Source organism: Bombus fervidus, chromosome 1, assembly GCF_041682495.2.
Source record: "Bombus fervidus isolate BK054 chromosome 1, iyBomFerv1, whole genome shotgun sequence".
NCBI classification, from domain to species: domain Eukaryota; kingdom Metazoa; phylum Arthropoda; class Insecta; order Hymenoptera; family Apidae; genus Bombus; species Bombus fervidus.
The window spans coordinates 12,338,373-12,355,617 of NC_091517.1; the positions used below are offsets into that span (position 1 = coordinate 12,338,373).

Consider the following 17,245-nt stretch of genomic DNA (forward strand, 5'->3'; position numbering starts at 1 on the left):
TTTGTACGAATAAATTTTAAATCTCTATTTATAATTCTGTTGTAAATGTTTGTCGAAATATAAATTTTTTGAGAAAGATTAGGAAGATTAGGAAGTGTACCGTATGAAACATTTTCTTACGAAACGCTTGATTTACTGGAAAATTAACTCGTAACCTATGCGAAATAAGTATGTATTCGTGTCAACTTCTAGCATAATAAATCTTGTACGTCTGGATAGGTATTATTATTGATCTTTCCTCACCACTCTGTCGCATTCATGAGCAAACTATACTTTACGATGTACTGCATTAATGAAATCGAGGACTTGAATATTAATAACTAACCAGAAGTCTTTCCACGAAATATATTCAAATTACGTTAAAAACAACAATTATTTAAATATCAACATTATACGTCGATGTATGTAGAAATATTTAAATAGAGTCAATGTCTATTTTGCTTACTATATTATTTTACACTTGTCTTTTTATCTAATATCTAATACCTAAACTATGACTGTTTTTGTTTTACGAAGTTCATCATAACGATACTCAACTAAGTGACGATAGTGGTTATACAAGTGATTTTAATCGCAAAATTTCATCCAACCAGTCAGTACCCAGGATAAACGTCGATAACACTAGAATACCATTGTGATTCGGATTGCGGTTAACTACGAGAGAAACAATCAATGAATGGATCGCGCTTGTATATGAGTAACACTCGAACGCAGTTTAACCGATATTCCGAAATTAATTCGACGAATATGATTCGACCGGTCCGTTGTAGCTGGTTACGATTTACACGATGCTTTCTCACTATGCTTAACACGCGTCCAATTTTTCCCATTGATTCTTCTAACTATACACGGAATATTGCGATTAGTAGGAAATATTGATTCGTCTAGAATCAATAATTCAGTTTACAAAGGGAAATTACAGATTTCAATCAAATCCTTTTAGAGGGATTGCTATGTATCGATAATTCATATAAAAATTTACGTCTATTCAAACGAATTATAACATTCGTAAAAAAATATTGTTTGAAGAAATGGTGTTAAATATTATACCTTTTGGATGTGGATTGTGTTACAATCGAGAAAAACCGATCGTAAATAGCAATAGTAGCCCATAATGTTTGCCGCTGTATTCTTTTTTACAATTTATCTCAGTACGAATGTCGTTACAGTTGCTGAGATTCGATCTTAGCGTGACATGTGCATGATTCCGAATTTTCGAAACTTGAGATAAAAACTGGGGAAGTGAACGTCAAAAGGGGGTAAACAATCGTAAATCCTCTTTGGTGATACAGAAACAAGAGGAACGTCGTTCGTGACACGTTGCTCGCAGACCACTTGATAGAGCTGGTCGACCAACAAGGGATAAATTCTCGAGCACTCCTCGACTATCCTCCACGATGAAGAGCCTATCGACGTCGACCACGTCGTGAACACACTAACTGTATGGGCTGTTCCGTGATATACGATGAAAGAAAACATTTCAATCATGTAAAATAAAATATTATTTTACCGATTTTTACATTTTAAAGCTAAAACTCGACTTTATGATAATTAAATGTAAAGAAACGAAATAGAGCATAAAACTAAAAGTATACAGTCCTTTTATACTTTCCTTATACTTTATATACATTATAACGACACTTCATATTTTTAATATATAAAATATATTAAAATATTAAGTAATATATAAAAGTATAAGTAATATATAATATATAAAATATATATATATAAAATATATCATAAAATATATTAAAAATATTATTTTATATTTTTAAACGCATACTTTAATATATCTATTTCTATCGAACTGGTTGCTCGACCGGTTCTTGAATAAAAGTTATCTTTTTCCCGATTGAATGCAAATAATAGTGAGTTTACTACGGACAATAATAAAGATAATAACTTTTGGATATCAATTTAGAAAAGATTTATATATCTTTTTTTATTTTAAATATAAACAAGAACACGAACTTAATTAAAGCTTCATCATCAAAGACCGTGAGAGATTAGAAGTTTCACTTCGTTCGTAATACAAAATCAATTTTCACGTTATTATCCGAAAGCACGAAATTCTTTATTTCCAACTACCGCTTCCTGAGATTCAAACTAGCGAGATCTGTTTCATTTAAACGTTGTTATTAATTCATCGTGCGTACTAACGAAACGAGAAAACAGTAATGATAATCAACGGCTAGGAATAAATACGACCAAAGATGCGAATTGAAATGCGGCTGACATCTCCACAGGCAGATAGCGTTTCCTATTCGACGTTTACGATGGAATAAACGCCGAGATGATTTCGCGGGCATTGCAGTAGGAAATCCGAAGGCTTTGGTAAACGCTGTGGTGGATTCATCCGCTTGTGCAAGTAATTTATTAGCAAGCGATAGCTCGTTAAGTAACGACGAACGGCGCGTTAACGAAGTCGGCTCGCTTTGGAACACGCTTTAAGATGGCGTGTCGGCCGACTATAATTTCGATCTTACACACCCCTTAGGCTACCTTCGTTTTGCGGGTCACCTTCATCGACCTACTATGATAATTGTCCACGTTCGGCTCCCTTTTTTTTTCATTTCTACGGTGTTGTGCGGCGCCATGTTATTTTTTCTTTTTATTGTACCTCAATAGCGTATCGTTGAAAGTTGCAGGATTTGTTATTTGGTAGAAAATTCTGGATAATTTAGAGGATTTTGTACGAGGTTGTTGCACGTGAAATAATAGATTACGTTACTTTTTCGTGAATTAATAATTTACAATTTCTCATTGTACATTCATTACTTTTATTAATGCTTTCAATACTTTTTACATCGGTCGAAACAAACCGACTTTAACGAGTTTTTCTGTAGTTGGCATACTTTGAGTATATGGCATAGAAATTACTCATTAATAGAACATAACAAAAACTTTGTAAGAATACGTTGATGACTGAACTGACAAAGTAGCAATGTTCTTCTGTAATTTCACGTTAAACTTTTGATAGAAAAGAGACCAAATTTATGGAATAACTGAATAAGACGTTGTTGCGTAGAATCGACGACCAAACTTATTATGCTCTTCTGAAATATCAAATTTTTGTAAAAAAGAAAAATGTATTACGAACAGTTTGATAGAACGTTGTCGCATAGGGTTGTTATGGAAAATTCTTCCAAATTCCATAAGCTTGGAAAATTTATCAACGTCGTAAAGTTTGCAAACTTCGAATTCGTTCTCCGCTCACGACATTCCCATCTAACCGTCGTCGCATTCTCCTCACCGGAGAATCTTAAACCAACGTCGACAGTAAGTCGCTACGATAAGGTCGACGGTGATACGCGAGATTAGCCTTAAATCGAATCAAAGTAGTCCAGCCAAGTTGTGAAATTTCGAGGTATCTGCATTTCCAACTGTTAAATATCGCCCTACATATCGTGCTCGTGCATATTCTATCGCGTTTGCTTCGTTTGTTATTCCGCATCGCTTCGTAGATTGTCTTCGCGTGCTGATACGAACCACCGACATAAATTAAATTGCTTTGGAGTTCACTCGAGCCTGTGTATAATCACGGAAAAATTTGTTGAGTCGCTTTGGAAATTTTCATCGTTTGCGTGACACGGGGAATACAAAGTGAATTTCTTGGAAATATCGCGAGATCGATCCGCTACCTGTGTTACATCAAACGCTTACTTGTACATAGAAGTTCAAATTTAAGAAACTTCTTTAACTGACTTTTGTAACCAACTGAAATTCGATGAAATCTGAGAAAAAAATATCACGATGAATATTCGATTGTCGTGTAACTAATAACACGTGAGCAAGTTCGTAAATATTTGGCGCTGGTTCCAGTTAAATGGGTGGTTGTTTGGTGGTTTAATTAACAACAGTACAAGATTCGAGTAAGTCAAGTAAGCTTGCTCCAGAGATAGAGAGGTATAATGGAACATCTAATCGAATTGCGAAGTTGCAACTTGGCGTGATCTGTCCGTGAAATTCTAAAAAAAAAAAAAACATTGTTTTCTGTAATAAATTCGCGAGAAGATGAAGATGGAATTCACAGAAAAGGAACTGCGTGCAATTCAATTCAGAAAAAGACGATAGATCTTGAGGTCTCGAAATCGCGAAATCTATGTATGTGTCAATGTGTAGAAAAGCGATTTGCGCAACCTAAAAATTGTATTCTCATCGACACGTTTAATAAATATTTTTCTGGCCATCTGAAAATGTCCGAACACGCGAAACGACGATTCTGGTTGCGCGAATCGATTTAATAATGTGTGCATTCGTGACCTAAACGAGTATAATTCAGCCAGTAATTTATCACTGCATTGTAATTACGGTCCTCATTGTTCCTTTCAAATCTCTACGGATTCAATTATTCGTACGGAGCGTGTATTTCAACCGTAAGTATACGGTGTTTCGTTTCAATTTGACCACCTTAAATATCTCACTTATTTTCGATGATGGGAAAAAACGCGAGGGGAAAACATTATAAGAGATTTTTCTGTATATTTTTCTAAGAGAAACATAGGAAAAGAAGATTTTTTTTTGGTAGACATTTTACAATCAATTCTCATTGAGAATTATAAGTAAATTATTTTAGCGTGGTACTGTAACTAGGATTATGAGAGTTTATAGTATGTTTGATTCTAGTTGAATCTAATGCTTAAATCTAAAGGGTAATGTCTTTTTAATCTGCAGATCTGATCCGTCGTGTCAAGTAATTGAGTAACTAATGGGTTTTGGTGGTTATTAACTCTTATATTATATCTGTTACTGAATTTAGATATTTCTTCTTTGACTGTGGGTATCTTAAGGTCGCGATGTATTGTTTCGTTGGTAACATACCAAGGTGCATCTATTAAAGATCTTAGAGTTTTTGATTGGAATCGTTGGAGAATTTCTATGTTGGAATTACTCGTTGTTCCTCATAGTTAGATCAAATAGGTTTTAATATGGCTTTATATAGCATTATTTAACTCTTCATGTTTAAGTTGGAGCGTCTGCCAATGAGCCAGTAGAATTTTTTTAGTTTTGATTTCAGTTGTTAGGAAAAGAAGATGATAAAAGAATCGTCTGAAAGTTTCAAATAAATTTTTCGAAGGTATTGCGATATAAAGTAATCGTACGCACGCGAGACAGGCATATCGTGAATCGAAAGGATCACGTGTCGTCGAATTAATTACTATAATTTAGAGAAGAGAAGCTAGTTCGGATAGTGTGGCTATCTTGAGGTCGTATAACCTATACTATAAGCCTTATACATATATTCAACTAACTTTGGGAGTCGATTAATTACGCGATTACTAAGTTGAGTATTTTGCTGCAAATAACTAATCTACAGATTGGATTACTACAAGATACGAAAAGATAGTCGATTTTTGAAAGAACAGGGTTAGGAAATCTTAGTGATAGTTTTATTTAGATATTTAATTTTTATAATTAATTCACTTTAATAATTAATTTTTTCTTTAATCTCATAATAGTATAACGGCACATGAATCGACGGCACATTTGAATCGGGAGAGACTCATATTATTGTGCCTTGGAATACCAACGTTGTTTTGGTTTGCTAGGTTTTAAAGTAAACGAACTCCGGACAAAATATTATTGCCGTTATTTGTCACTACATATATAATACATATATAGAATTGATTGTAAAATTCATCCAAATAAAAGAGAAAAATTATAATCGTCAACCGAAGTTACAATTAAATTTTTTATAACAACACCCGTCGATACAAATAAACGAACGTGCTCTCTAAGACAGCCATATAGTCGAATATTTAGTCGAATAGCAAATAGAGAGTTGAATAGTAGGATTGAGCGAGCGACGATTACGACCAGCATACACTATTTCTGTACTTTACCTGCAGTGATTTTAATATAATTGACTATTACAATTTTACCACTCGTCTCTTTATTAAGTAAACCAATACGTTTAATATCTACCCCAATAGTACCTCCTATTATTTTGCCATTTATTTAATAACGTTAGATCCATAGATTGGATATCGCTCTATGAATATGTTTCATTTATTAGAAATATTGAATAATTGCCACCATAGGTTTAATAAATTAAGCGATCTTAGTTTATTGCACACACTTGACCTATTAGACTAATAAATTTCAAATTTATCGAACTTATTTAATATATGTAGCAAGTTTGAGAAGTTCTGCTTACTTAATCCCTACTTAACCCCGACTGTCTTATTATTTGAAATTCTTAACGAACGAAGATTAATTATTTCATTGTAATTGCCTGATAATGGGTTTAAATAAATATGTTTATTTCAAGAAATATTTATCCCTTCATATATTAATAAATAAATATGATATTATATAAAGTGTGGTTTATTCTAATCAAACGAACCCTTTAAGGATGTGCAGAGATTCTCCTGACTGATTGATACGCGCAGCTTGCTACTTTAGAGAGCTGTTTTCAACGATGGATTATAATATAATAGTAACTAGGTTTTTGCTAAAAATAGCATATCGTTATAAGTGTCTTTTCGCCGGAAGACCGTATGAATTGCAAAACTTGGATAAAGGTATAGCGGACGTCCCAGTTCGGCGGCTGTCTAAATGTCTCGATGATAAAACGGTTAGAATCGATACGTAATGCATGCATATGAATTGGTTCGCTTATAAATAAGTCCTTTCTTCCATGACCCGGCTGTTATTGACTGATAATGTATGCGGCGACGTAAGTAACGCGTTTGGCGTCTCATGAATTTTCAATGACAATGATTCGTGATAAAATGCAGGTCGCAATTATAAATCGGGCGTATCATCTACTGTTTCATCTTTCCCAATATATCCATATAGTAAGATGGATCGATCTTCTCCGATGCAGAAAATGTGCCGTTATAAATCATGAGGAGCTTTATACAAAATTCTAAACTAACAAATTTAAGTGCTTTCGTAGTATGTGACGAAGTAAACATTTCATTCCTTGTTTTCCTGCCGCAATGTTACATAATATAACAATATATTTTTATTACAATATAATAATGTTATATACGTATAACAGGAAATAAATTAAAAATTTTAAGTAAGAGCTCTAGAACGAAATGTATCTGAAAGTGATAAGTATAGCAAAGTTTTTTTTTTGTTATTTAATTTGTACTTTACAATTTGTCCAGCTGGACATTCGGTAAATTTTTCTAGCTCAATTGCTAAATAACATCTGGATGGCTACCCCCAGCGGGATACCATCTTCGAGTCTGTATAACAAAGTGGAAGCCAACGATGAACATTTTTATTTCAATCGTTTAATTGTACGAGATAAACCCATTTAACCCTTTCGAGATTAACAAGATATTTAAGTACAAAGCTAACCGTTAGAAAAATCATGGGATTCTTATTATATAATTTCACTGAGATTAAGAGCGTACAAATATCTGGAACATAGAATTCTACATATTTCATCTGAAAACTGTGATTTATTTATCCGTTTGTAAATTTGAGCGAATCGTAGCTGGTACTATTACACTGTTACGTTCATCGTTGAAGGAAAAATCTCCCTCGACAATACTAAAGTCGCGAATACACGAAGTCTGAAAATATCGTATCGTTTGTATCTTGCTCTTGCGATTGTAGTTGTAAAGTTGGTAGCGTTGCGATGTTAGTTTCCGTTTAAAGTTGAAATTAGCAGTAGAAATCAGATGGTCGTAATAAGTCAAACAGTAACCAGAATGTCAGAGAACGTCGAATAGCAAGTAGAACATCTCTCGGAAATTTCAACAGGAACCGTATCTCTCTAACTACTAGACTTCACTCCGCCAAACCTCATGACTTGTTAGACCTTATAAACTTTGCGTATAAACCTTGTACCGAGTAATTCTTTCTCTACATTTTCCAAACAAGCTAAAAGATATTCGTAAAGATACTTCGATAATATTATCGCAGTCCTGCGCTAAACTTTCAACGTATAAATTTTATTACATTTATTATTGGAATGATAATCTAAGAGAGTTACCGCGTTACATCAATAAATAATCTTACAATTCATAGTACTAAATGGTTCAACAACTCGGAAGGAATCCTTTAATCAATTCATTGGTAAATAACGAACGCAAAATAATGAAATTGTTAATCGAAATTACTTTTTTCCAGGTTCATGGTGGTATTGGTGTGCCTCATATTTAGCGTTTTGTCCACGATAGACCAGTACAGTAATTTCGCGAACGAAACCCTCTTTTGGATGGTAAGTAGCTTTCTTCTATATTCATCGTCAATTTTTTACTCCCATTATATAAAAATTTCTTCATAGTGCACTTGAATAGATGTTTCGAGAATTCTTACATCTGTCGCTCATGATGACTATAATCATGACTATAAGTTTTAAATTGAGTCAAGTTAGCTTTAAGGTCAAGTTACGTCTACTCTTTAGTTTAATATAATGGCTAACCGGAAGTTTTCCAAAACCAGAAGACATGGATAATAATAAATAAATAAATAAAACCTATACACTCGTAATTATCATTTGATAATTATCTTAAATTAATAATGGTAGTGTTTAAAAAGTAAAAGTAATCTCCTAAGATTGGAACTACAAAATTAATATACTTATTATATTAATATAAAAATAACGCTACCTACGTAACATAAAGATCGGTAAGTAAGTTCCTATTAGAAAATAGACTTGTGAGTTGAGAAAGAATCAAAAGTTGAAATTGTTCTTCATTGAGAATTAAAATGCTATTACTAAATGACGTTTATGTTATAAATATATTAAATAAAATACAAAAGAATAAAAGGAGAAATTACAGGGAATTCGTGGGAACAAAAATTGACTTAACTTCGGTGTTGCTTGCACATCAAAATTCTTCGAATACTACGCAAAATCGTAGAAGCTTAAACTCAATACGAGTTTCGCCTCAAACAAAGCAGTAATTCGTTTGAAGAGTAATTCGAGCGTAGCTTGATTAAGATAAATTGGCCTAATTAATTATACCGGGTCTGAAAGCAGAAAGGCGGCTGGAAGTTTGTCAACATTCGAAAGGGGAAATTTTCAATGCCAAAGGGCTGAGCTGTTTCTCGCAAACACTTCTGAAATCACAGAGAACGATCTCTTTATTCCATATATCTTTCAGGGAAGCGTTTAACGTTCCATCGGTCTTTTAGTGCTTTTACACAGTTCTCGAGGAAACAACGTACTTTTCTTTTCGTTGAAAGCGCTTGTTGTCTACGATCCTAGTGGAAGATAGTGGCAGCTCAAAGCCATCGAGCTGCTTCTCCCTCGTGTCTTGTTTATTTTCTGTTCACTGCTGAATCGACTACCCAAAACTACATATTGAAAGGTGAATTCTTACGTAGTTATCGTGTACTGTCGTACTCACATTGCGAATATTTCTACAAATTCATATTTTTATGAATATGATAATTAAAGAGCATATTCGTGATTCTTCGGGTTTCAATCGTGGCTTTATTAGTACTTTGCGCTTCATTTTCAGGTCTGCCCTGAAGAAGTGAATTTAGAATATTCGCAAAATGTCGGAATAAAGCGTAATGTACTGATAAAAACGTGATGAGAATCCGAAGTACCATAACTATGTTATCTAATCACTGTAAAAACTTCAAAAATCAAAAAAATTCAACTTAGATAGAAATTTATATTGCGATTGCAGTGTCTTTCTAATTGCAGTTTTCAATGTTACGCGGTACTAAATTAGGACTGCGCGTTCTAATGTGTATGCTATAATACTAAATTTCCGTAAATCGATGTTTCGTTATAGAAGTCTATATAGTTTGGCATGTGTTTCACGATTAATCGTGATCAATGTGGATTTTAACCGTTAATGGTCTTCAAACTGTTTGATAAATATCGTGGAATGTCGCGATAATGAAGATCGAAGTTCTAGGCCTTCGAATTGTTCTCATTAGTAGATTCGAACTATCAGAATACCGAAGTTAATGAATCAATGGTTTGTTCAAAGATGTCGAATAATATGAATTTTTAAGCCAAAGTTCGATAGTAATCGCCATTTGTTATTTGCTCCAATTATCAAATAAAATAATTACAATTTGGTATTGTATTTAAAAAAAGAAATTATTTCTCCACAGATTCGTTTTCTTAGAAATTTATATTGCAATATGTGTAATGAATTTGTATTGACATGTATCTATCTTCTATTAAATTTCTTGCATCTTCTTTCCATTTCTTATCGCACTACAGAACGTGGATAATTGGATCAACAGAAGTGGACGTTTAAAAAAATATTCCTCTATCTTACGCGTTTATTTGAAACGATTCGCGGAACGAGCGTAAATATCATTCAAGCTAAAAGGGTTTCTTCGTTCAGTTGAGAATAAACACAGTCAAATTGACAGAAACTTGAAAATGTTCAGATAGAAGTGCAGTGAGAACGGTATTTAACGGAATTGAGGTCGGAGGCGGAAAGGTCGATGGTGCGTTCAAATGTTAGATTAAAGAATAACGTTGACGGAATATGACTGGTGTATAATCAGAGAAAATAAATAAATAAATAATGCCATCAATTTTTCAAATTTAACTCTGTAAAAAATACATGTCGGTTTTGCTCGTAAATATTTAATTTGATTTGAATTCTCGAATCGAACAACGCTGGAGAACGTACGTTATGCTTTCGGGCGATTCACTACGAGCTATGGTTTTTTTTTGGATTTGAAATCTAATGTTTCACTATTTTATTCTTGTTTTTATGACCCTTTAATTATAACGTGATGCGCTACCGTGGCAATATTATCGGTAAGTATTTAGTAATACCGACGAGTTAAATATAAATTAATTTTCGCATTTCCTACTACTGAGATACCTTTCATTCCATTTATTCGCTCTAAATTAAACACGATCGAATTATGCGAATACTATTTCGACACAAAGCCTTCTACTGTAATTGAAATTCCAACAAGTTTTCGAAGTGCACCCACTCTCTTCCGATACTGATGCGTCACGTTGTCTCAAAAAGCATCAGAAAGTAAAGACAATGATAGATTTTGGGGCATGCGGAAGGATCGTAATTGCTTTTTCGAAAAGGAATTTTCCGTGTCCGTCTGTCCATGGCCATTGTCAGGCGAGCCATAAATCTTACTTATGTACGACGAATATACACCATAAAAAGCTTTTTACGTGCGTATTACGGGCCTTGACACGTTACCATTTTCACCCTAATGATACATCCTGACTTCCGGTTTTCTTAGACAGATCTTGGCCTAGAAGTAAACGCAGGTGGACAGTTCAGGCTCGTACATTTCTTAATAACCAATTCCTTTTTATAACTAACATCGGTAATTAATCAAAGGATAGTACCTTTCGTTGCTTTTGTCAAGAAGTATCAATGACAATTTTATTTTATATATATCCGAAAATATTATACGCTCGGGTATTTATTTCTCCATATAAATTACTATATAGGTATAATTAAATTATATATAGGTATATATAATTACAATAATAATATAATTATGATAATAAATATATAACGATACAATAATAATATTTAATTATATATATATCAATCGACAAAAAGTTCATTCACCCTTTCAATTACCTTCTGTCATTCAACGCTAATTCTATCTGTGAAATACTAACAACATGAACCATCCAAATTCAAACCAATCCAAATTTAATCCAAATCTCGAATCTAATTCTTAATATGTAGGTAAGTTAAATATCCTTACCATTATTATCTGTTATTGAATTTTAACACCATCCAGAATATCAACGAAGTATTCGTGCAAAATAGGGCTAAAAAAAAAAAAAAAAAAGAAAAATGTGAAAGTTTCACGGGACAGCAGCCATCGCGATTCTGTCATCGATGTCCCCATTTTTACAGGGCGTCGTGTCATTGCAATAAAGGTCGTACAATCGATACAGCATCTCTATATGTATAGCATCGCGCTCGTTGTACATTTATTTTAAGAACAGGAGACTAATGATTCCGCTGCCTAGAAAGTCATCAAGGAAATGCCTTGCTCCCTGTTATTACAATTATCGATTATTCGAGGCAATTTACATCGCATTTTTCTCGCTCATTTAACCTATTGACTTGTTTATTCGCATTTTCAATGCGTTTGTCATTGATCGTTCAATGAAATTTGTTCGATGTTTGTGTTTATTCAAATATTTGTGTAATATTATTCTGTAAATATTTCTTCTTAACTTAAAGATGTTCTTTTTTGGTTTCCTCTTCCTCCTTGTTTTTCTAATAATAATAAATTATTATTCTCCTAATTTTATTTCTTTCGCGATGAAGAAACTAATTAAATTAAATTATGTTCTTCGACAAGCTTTATCCAAACACTGTTTTAACGGAAACGCGAATGTTGCACTGCCAATATTTGTTGTAATACGAGTAAATGTAGCATGTTTTGTTGTAGAATTCAATAGATATTTTAATTTTATTTTTTTTTATTGATCCTCTTGATATGCAATTCCAATTCTGGAAGCTGCATGTAATATACGAACGATAAAATAAATATGAAATTTGCTAAACTGAAATTGATGATAAATAGAATTTATCATTAATAGATCATTATGTGTGTGGAATTTATTTATCGCTTTCATGAAATGTCCTCTTGAAATTTTTAAACGTTATTATTGAAGGAACGCGTAAATCAGTATATTTTGCAACACTTGTACTTTCATATTACAAAGTATGTTTTATTATACGTGACATATTTCATCACACAGAATGCAATACAAAGTGTTTGAAATGTCAGAGATAAAACGTGTGTGATGAAACATGTCCGTGTGTATGTAAATCAGATACAAGGTAAAATTGTTAAATAAAGATACAATTTCAGTTAAGTTTCGAAAATTAAAATCGTATAACGATTGATTTTCATCATTTTAAAGATTCTGTACTAAAAATTCCTATAAAAAATTGTATATAATAATACATAATGTATATAATAATCAAAATGAACTATTATATGCGATATAACGAAGAAGAACATCGAACCGAAAAACACGCGGCAACAACAAGTAAACAATTCCAATCAATCTGATTGAAACATATGGAATGTACAGTTAGAATATTTTTTGACAAAGTTATACATTCGAATCTAGTGGGCTATTCAAATCTCTGTTAAAAAAGAAGTTTTCATGGTAACGTGGAGAATAAAGCGGCGTTTGAATTGCGTGGAATGGAAAAAATGGTGAATGGAAGTTGAATGGTCAGAATGTACGGTATGTGGATACAAGCTGAACATGTGATTATCTAATATTTTTCATGCTCTACTGTTCGGAAAAACTGTTTGAACGATGTTTAAATTGTTTATTTTTTTTTCTTTTTTTCTTTAGTTTAAACTGTGTTGAACCACATTTACGTTATTACATTTTATATGTAATATTTAAAAATTGACATGTCTTATACATCCTATATTTTAACATTAAAAACTCATACTTCCTTTTCGATATTCATCGATTTATTTTATTTTAAAACTTGCATATCCAATCTCAAACATTTTCTATTAGATGTACATGGTTATATAAAAGCAAACATCAACTTTAACCTTAAGCATCGTACGTAAACCTGAATTAAACACTTGTTGTTGTATTATACGAAAATTCTTGTATCCGAGCTATTTTTCCTAACTTTCGTCCGCCTATTAATTCAAATACCAAATATCCTAGTTCCTGCGATAAAATCCAAAAGCACTTCATTCTTTAAATCTTCCACATGCGTCTGGTACATTGTATATTTCAACATTAAAAACATCGTATTTTTTCTCGGTGCCCATCGATCTATTTTATTCTAAAACTTGCACATTCGATCTCAAATATTTTCTGCCATTTTCGATTGAGAAATTTGGCAAGTTAATTAAAAAGCCTTGCATTATGCACTCTCTTTCGTGTTTACAGGAAATATGTTTGGTGGTGTTCTTTGGCGTGGAATACCTAGTGAGGTTGTGGAGTGCGGGATGCAGATCGAAGTACATGGGTTGCTGCGGCAGGCTCCGTTTCATACGGAAACCGATTTGTATCATAGGTGAGTGCGTTTCGCTAATGCACGTCAAGTCCCAGTCTAATTAGTCCGCAGCCCAAGGGCTGATCCAATATTCGCGTTGATCGATTGTCGTGGCCGAAATTGAAACTTCCCCCGGTGACAAAACTGTTTGTCGGACTCGTGTTCCTGCTGATTTCATTATCGTACTTGTCATTCACTCGTTATCCATACGAGATATCCTCTCATCAAGTTCGATCGAACATTATATCATCAGGATATCGTACATTCAGTTCTATAAGTTGACTCTCTAAGTTGATTCTCCCAGTTGACCAACAAACAGAGAAGTCTATGGGTTCATAAGACACAATGATTTGTATTAGCGTCAAAAGCTGAGATTATGATTTACCGATTAAGATATTATATTCTGATTGAGACGTATCGAATGGCTCGTCATTTGTTAAGATTTTTTTCAAAATTACTTTTTTGCAGTAGGATGACGAATATCATTTATGTTGAATATTATTTAATATTCATGCATGACAAATTTATTACTTCGAAATTGATTGTTAAGATTTATCGAATGGTTTGTCTTTTGTTCAGATTTTCGTTAATATCCGAGTATGACAAATTTACTACTAAAAAATTGTCAGAAACGTTCCTATTAAAATCGGGACGCAAACTTTCCAGAGTTTAGCGAATTATGGTCTTCGTATTAAAAGGATCAGTTAATTCCTTCGAGTCTATGTTACAAGCATAAAAGTAAGATAAATTCGTTGCCTTCATTAAGTGCCATTTATCGAGTTAAGCCTCGTACATTACCTTTCCTTCTCCAATTCAAAATATCGTTATCCTTTCTGAATCTTTTATAATTATATGTGTACGACCTTAATATCAAATAATCTTATTAAGGATATTTATCGCTAAAATATCTTATATTGATAAAATTCCGATCGATAATACCGAAATGTTTCACATCTATTCTAATATCATGTACGCGATTCCATTGTGATTCATGAGCTATCCGACGTAAACTCGCTACGGGCGATGCTTCTCGTGCTGTTCACGTAATTGAATCGCGCGAAAGTATAATCGAGATCGTTCGAGAATGAACAGCGACGGCTTCGTGACGCGCGACTTGATTCGCGATCAAACGAACTTTACGAGCGTGGTAAATTGTAACACGGTGCCGGATATTAATCGGATCAGGCATCGCGTGTTTATCGGTAAGGCCGATTACACACGCTCGATTTCCATGGAGTGAATAACCAGCGTAGCGTCGCGGAATGGCGAGGAAATGTCATCGGCCATGGATGTGCACGTATCATGGGTTATACCTGGCACTGTTTCAGTCACAACGCGATAGAATCGGTATTTTGTGAAACCGAATCATTTTGAGATATCATTTATCCGCTTCAGGGTAAGCGCGAATGAGATGCTGCATATTTTGAAAAGTCCATACCGTGACAAAGTTCTGCAAGGAAAAATTGTTTCAAGTATTCATATGGAGCGATGTTTCAAGAATGGATGTTGTTGTAGCCTTGTTTTCGTTGGAATAAGTTAAAGTTGTAGTATATATATTTAAAAATTGAAATTTTTTATACAGATCGCCTGATTATCTTGATTTTCTTTTTATTATTTTTATTCTTCCGAATTTGATTACGCTAGTATGAACATTGAATGTCACTCCATATGAATTTTCTGTCCTATGATATCGATCGTTAATTGTCTCTTTTTGTTTCTTTCTGTTTTCTCTCTTCAGACTTAATCGTGGTGGTCGCGTCTATGGTGGTGTTGACGGTGGGAAGCAACGGTCAGGTGTTCGCCACTTCCGCTATAAGAGGAATCCGATTTTTACAAATATTGCGGATGCTTCATGTCGATCGACAAGGTGGTACGTGGCGACTTCTCGGCTCCGTCGTTTTTATTCATCGTCAGGTACGTTAATCAATGTCTAAATTTAGATTCAATAAGTATCAATTATTGATTATATAGAATATTTTATGTTTTCTCGCGTTCTATTTGATACTTGTACCTCGAATGTATCGAATGTTCTCATCGGACTTATTACGCAATCAATACATACGTATGTTTAGTTATTTAGGTCAATAATTTCGATAAATAATTTCATCGAGAAACGATTCCACTGGCCAATGTAAAATGACGCGATGCTTCATCGTATGTTTTACGATTTCATACTTTTCAGGAGCTGATCACGACATTGTACATCGGGTTCCTAGGTCTTATTTTCAGCAGCTACTTTGTGTATCTTGCCGAAAAGGATGTTGTTGGACCCGATGGCAAAACAGATTTTTCCAGTTACGCCGATGCGTTATGGTGGGGCGTGGTATGTGGTTTTTATTTTTAAATGCTTGCTTATTTTACAATTTCATAGCACTGGTACAAACTATCTTGTCATTCTAAGCGATATCATACACATGTGTTTTGACGTCTCTTATGCACAGACTGTCTGAAAAATATTTCCTTAAGTTTTATATTTCTTACGTTATTGTATAAAATGTATGAATGTTGTCTACCAATTTCTATCGTATTTTTGAGGTCACATTTACATATATATACACAGAAGTATACACGAGGAAATGACACAACGTACAAATATGTATGAGGATGAACGATATGTGTATGTGTGGTGTAGGATACGTGCAATTTTATGCGAACGAGAAAACAATAGAAGATGCGAGGACGAATGCGAGATAAAAAAGAACTTTGTTGGAAAAAAGAATCGAAGATCGCATCACGCGAGAAATATTCTTGTACTTCTTCATTTTTTTATCATCTTTCCTGCTCTTCTACTTTCTTTTGTTTAATAATTTCTACTTTTTTTATATAATAATAATTCAATAGCGATCTGAAATTACTTCGAATTCGCAGGAATAATTATTTCCGACGCAGTTACGTATTTAAATTTACATTTTATTGGAGAATGTCCATAAAGCATTAACAGAAAGAGTTTGAATATAAATTTCGCCGTTATATTAGTTGATAAAATAATTGGACGACAATTATTTGGAGTATCTGGCAAGTTAATGTAATCGAAGGTAATCGATGGGTAACATCGAGTTCCATTGGCCGGATAATACGGTTAAATGAGGAGACACATACATATATGTACATACGTATAAATGTCAGAAACGTTGTACTAAATAAAACGAATTTTATCTCGAACCAATTGCCAATTACCATGAATTTGAAAACGTTAGACGTATTAATTTGATAACGAGTATATTGAAAGCCTAAATCTCGCATGATAGAGATAAGATGTATATAATTAGAGATAAAGATATATGTATATATAGTTTCGTTTAGTTTAAGTAAGTATG

The 17,245-nt window shown here is 33.4% G+C and overlaps 1 protein-coding gene across 3 annotated transcripts in view; it reads left to right on the forward strand.

The window, feature by feature from the left end:
* The window catches only part of LOC139986479 (potassium voltage-gated channel subfamily KQT member 1-like), a 79,654-nt gene that overhangs the window by 27,829 nt on the left and 34,580 nt on the right, over nt 1–17,245 (forward strand). For all 3 annotated transcript variants that reach the window (XM_072001867.1, XM_072001875.1, XM_072001884.1), the window contains exons 3-6: nt 8,092–8,182; nt 13,823–13,949; nt 15,667–15,842; nt 16,111–16,251. In XM_072001867.1, coding sequence (XP_071857968.1) covers nt 8,092–8,182; nt 13,823–13,949; nt 15,667–15,842; nt 16,111–16,251 — 535 coding nt within the window. The remainder of the gene's footprint in view (nt 1–8,091; nt 8,183–13,822; nt 13,950–15,666; nt 15,843–16,110; nt 16,252–17,245) is intronic.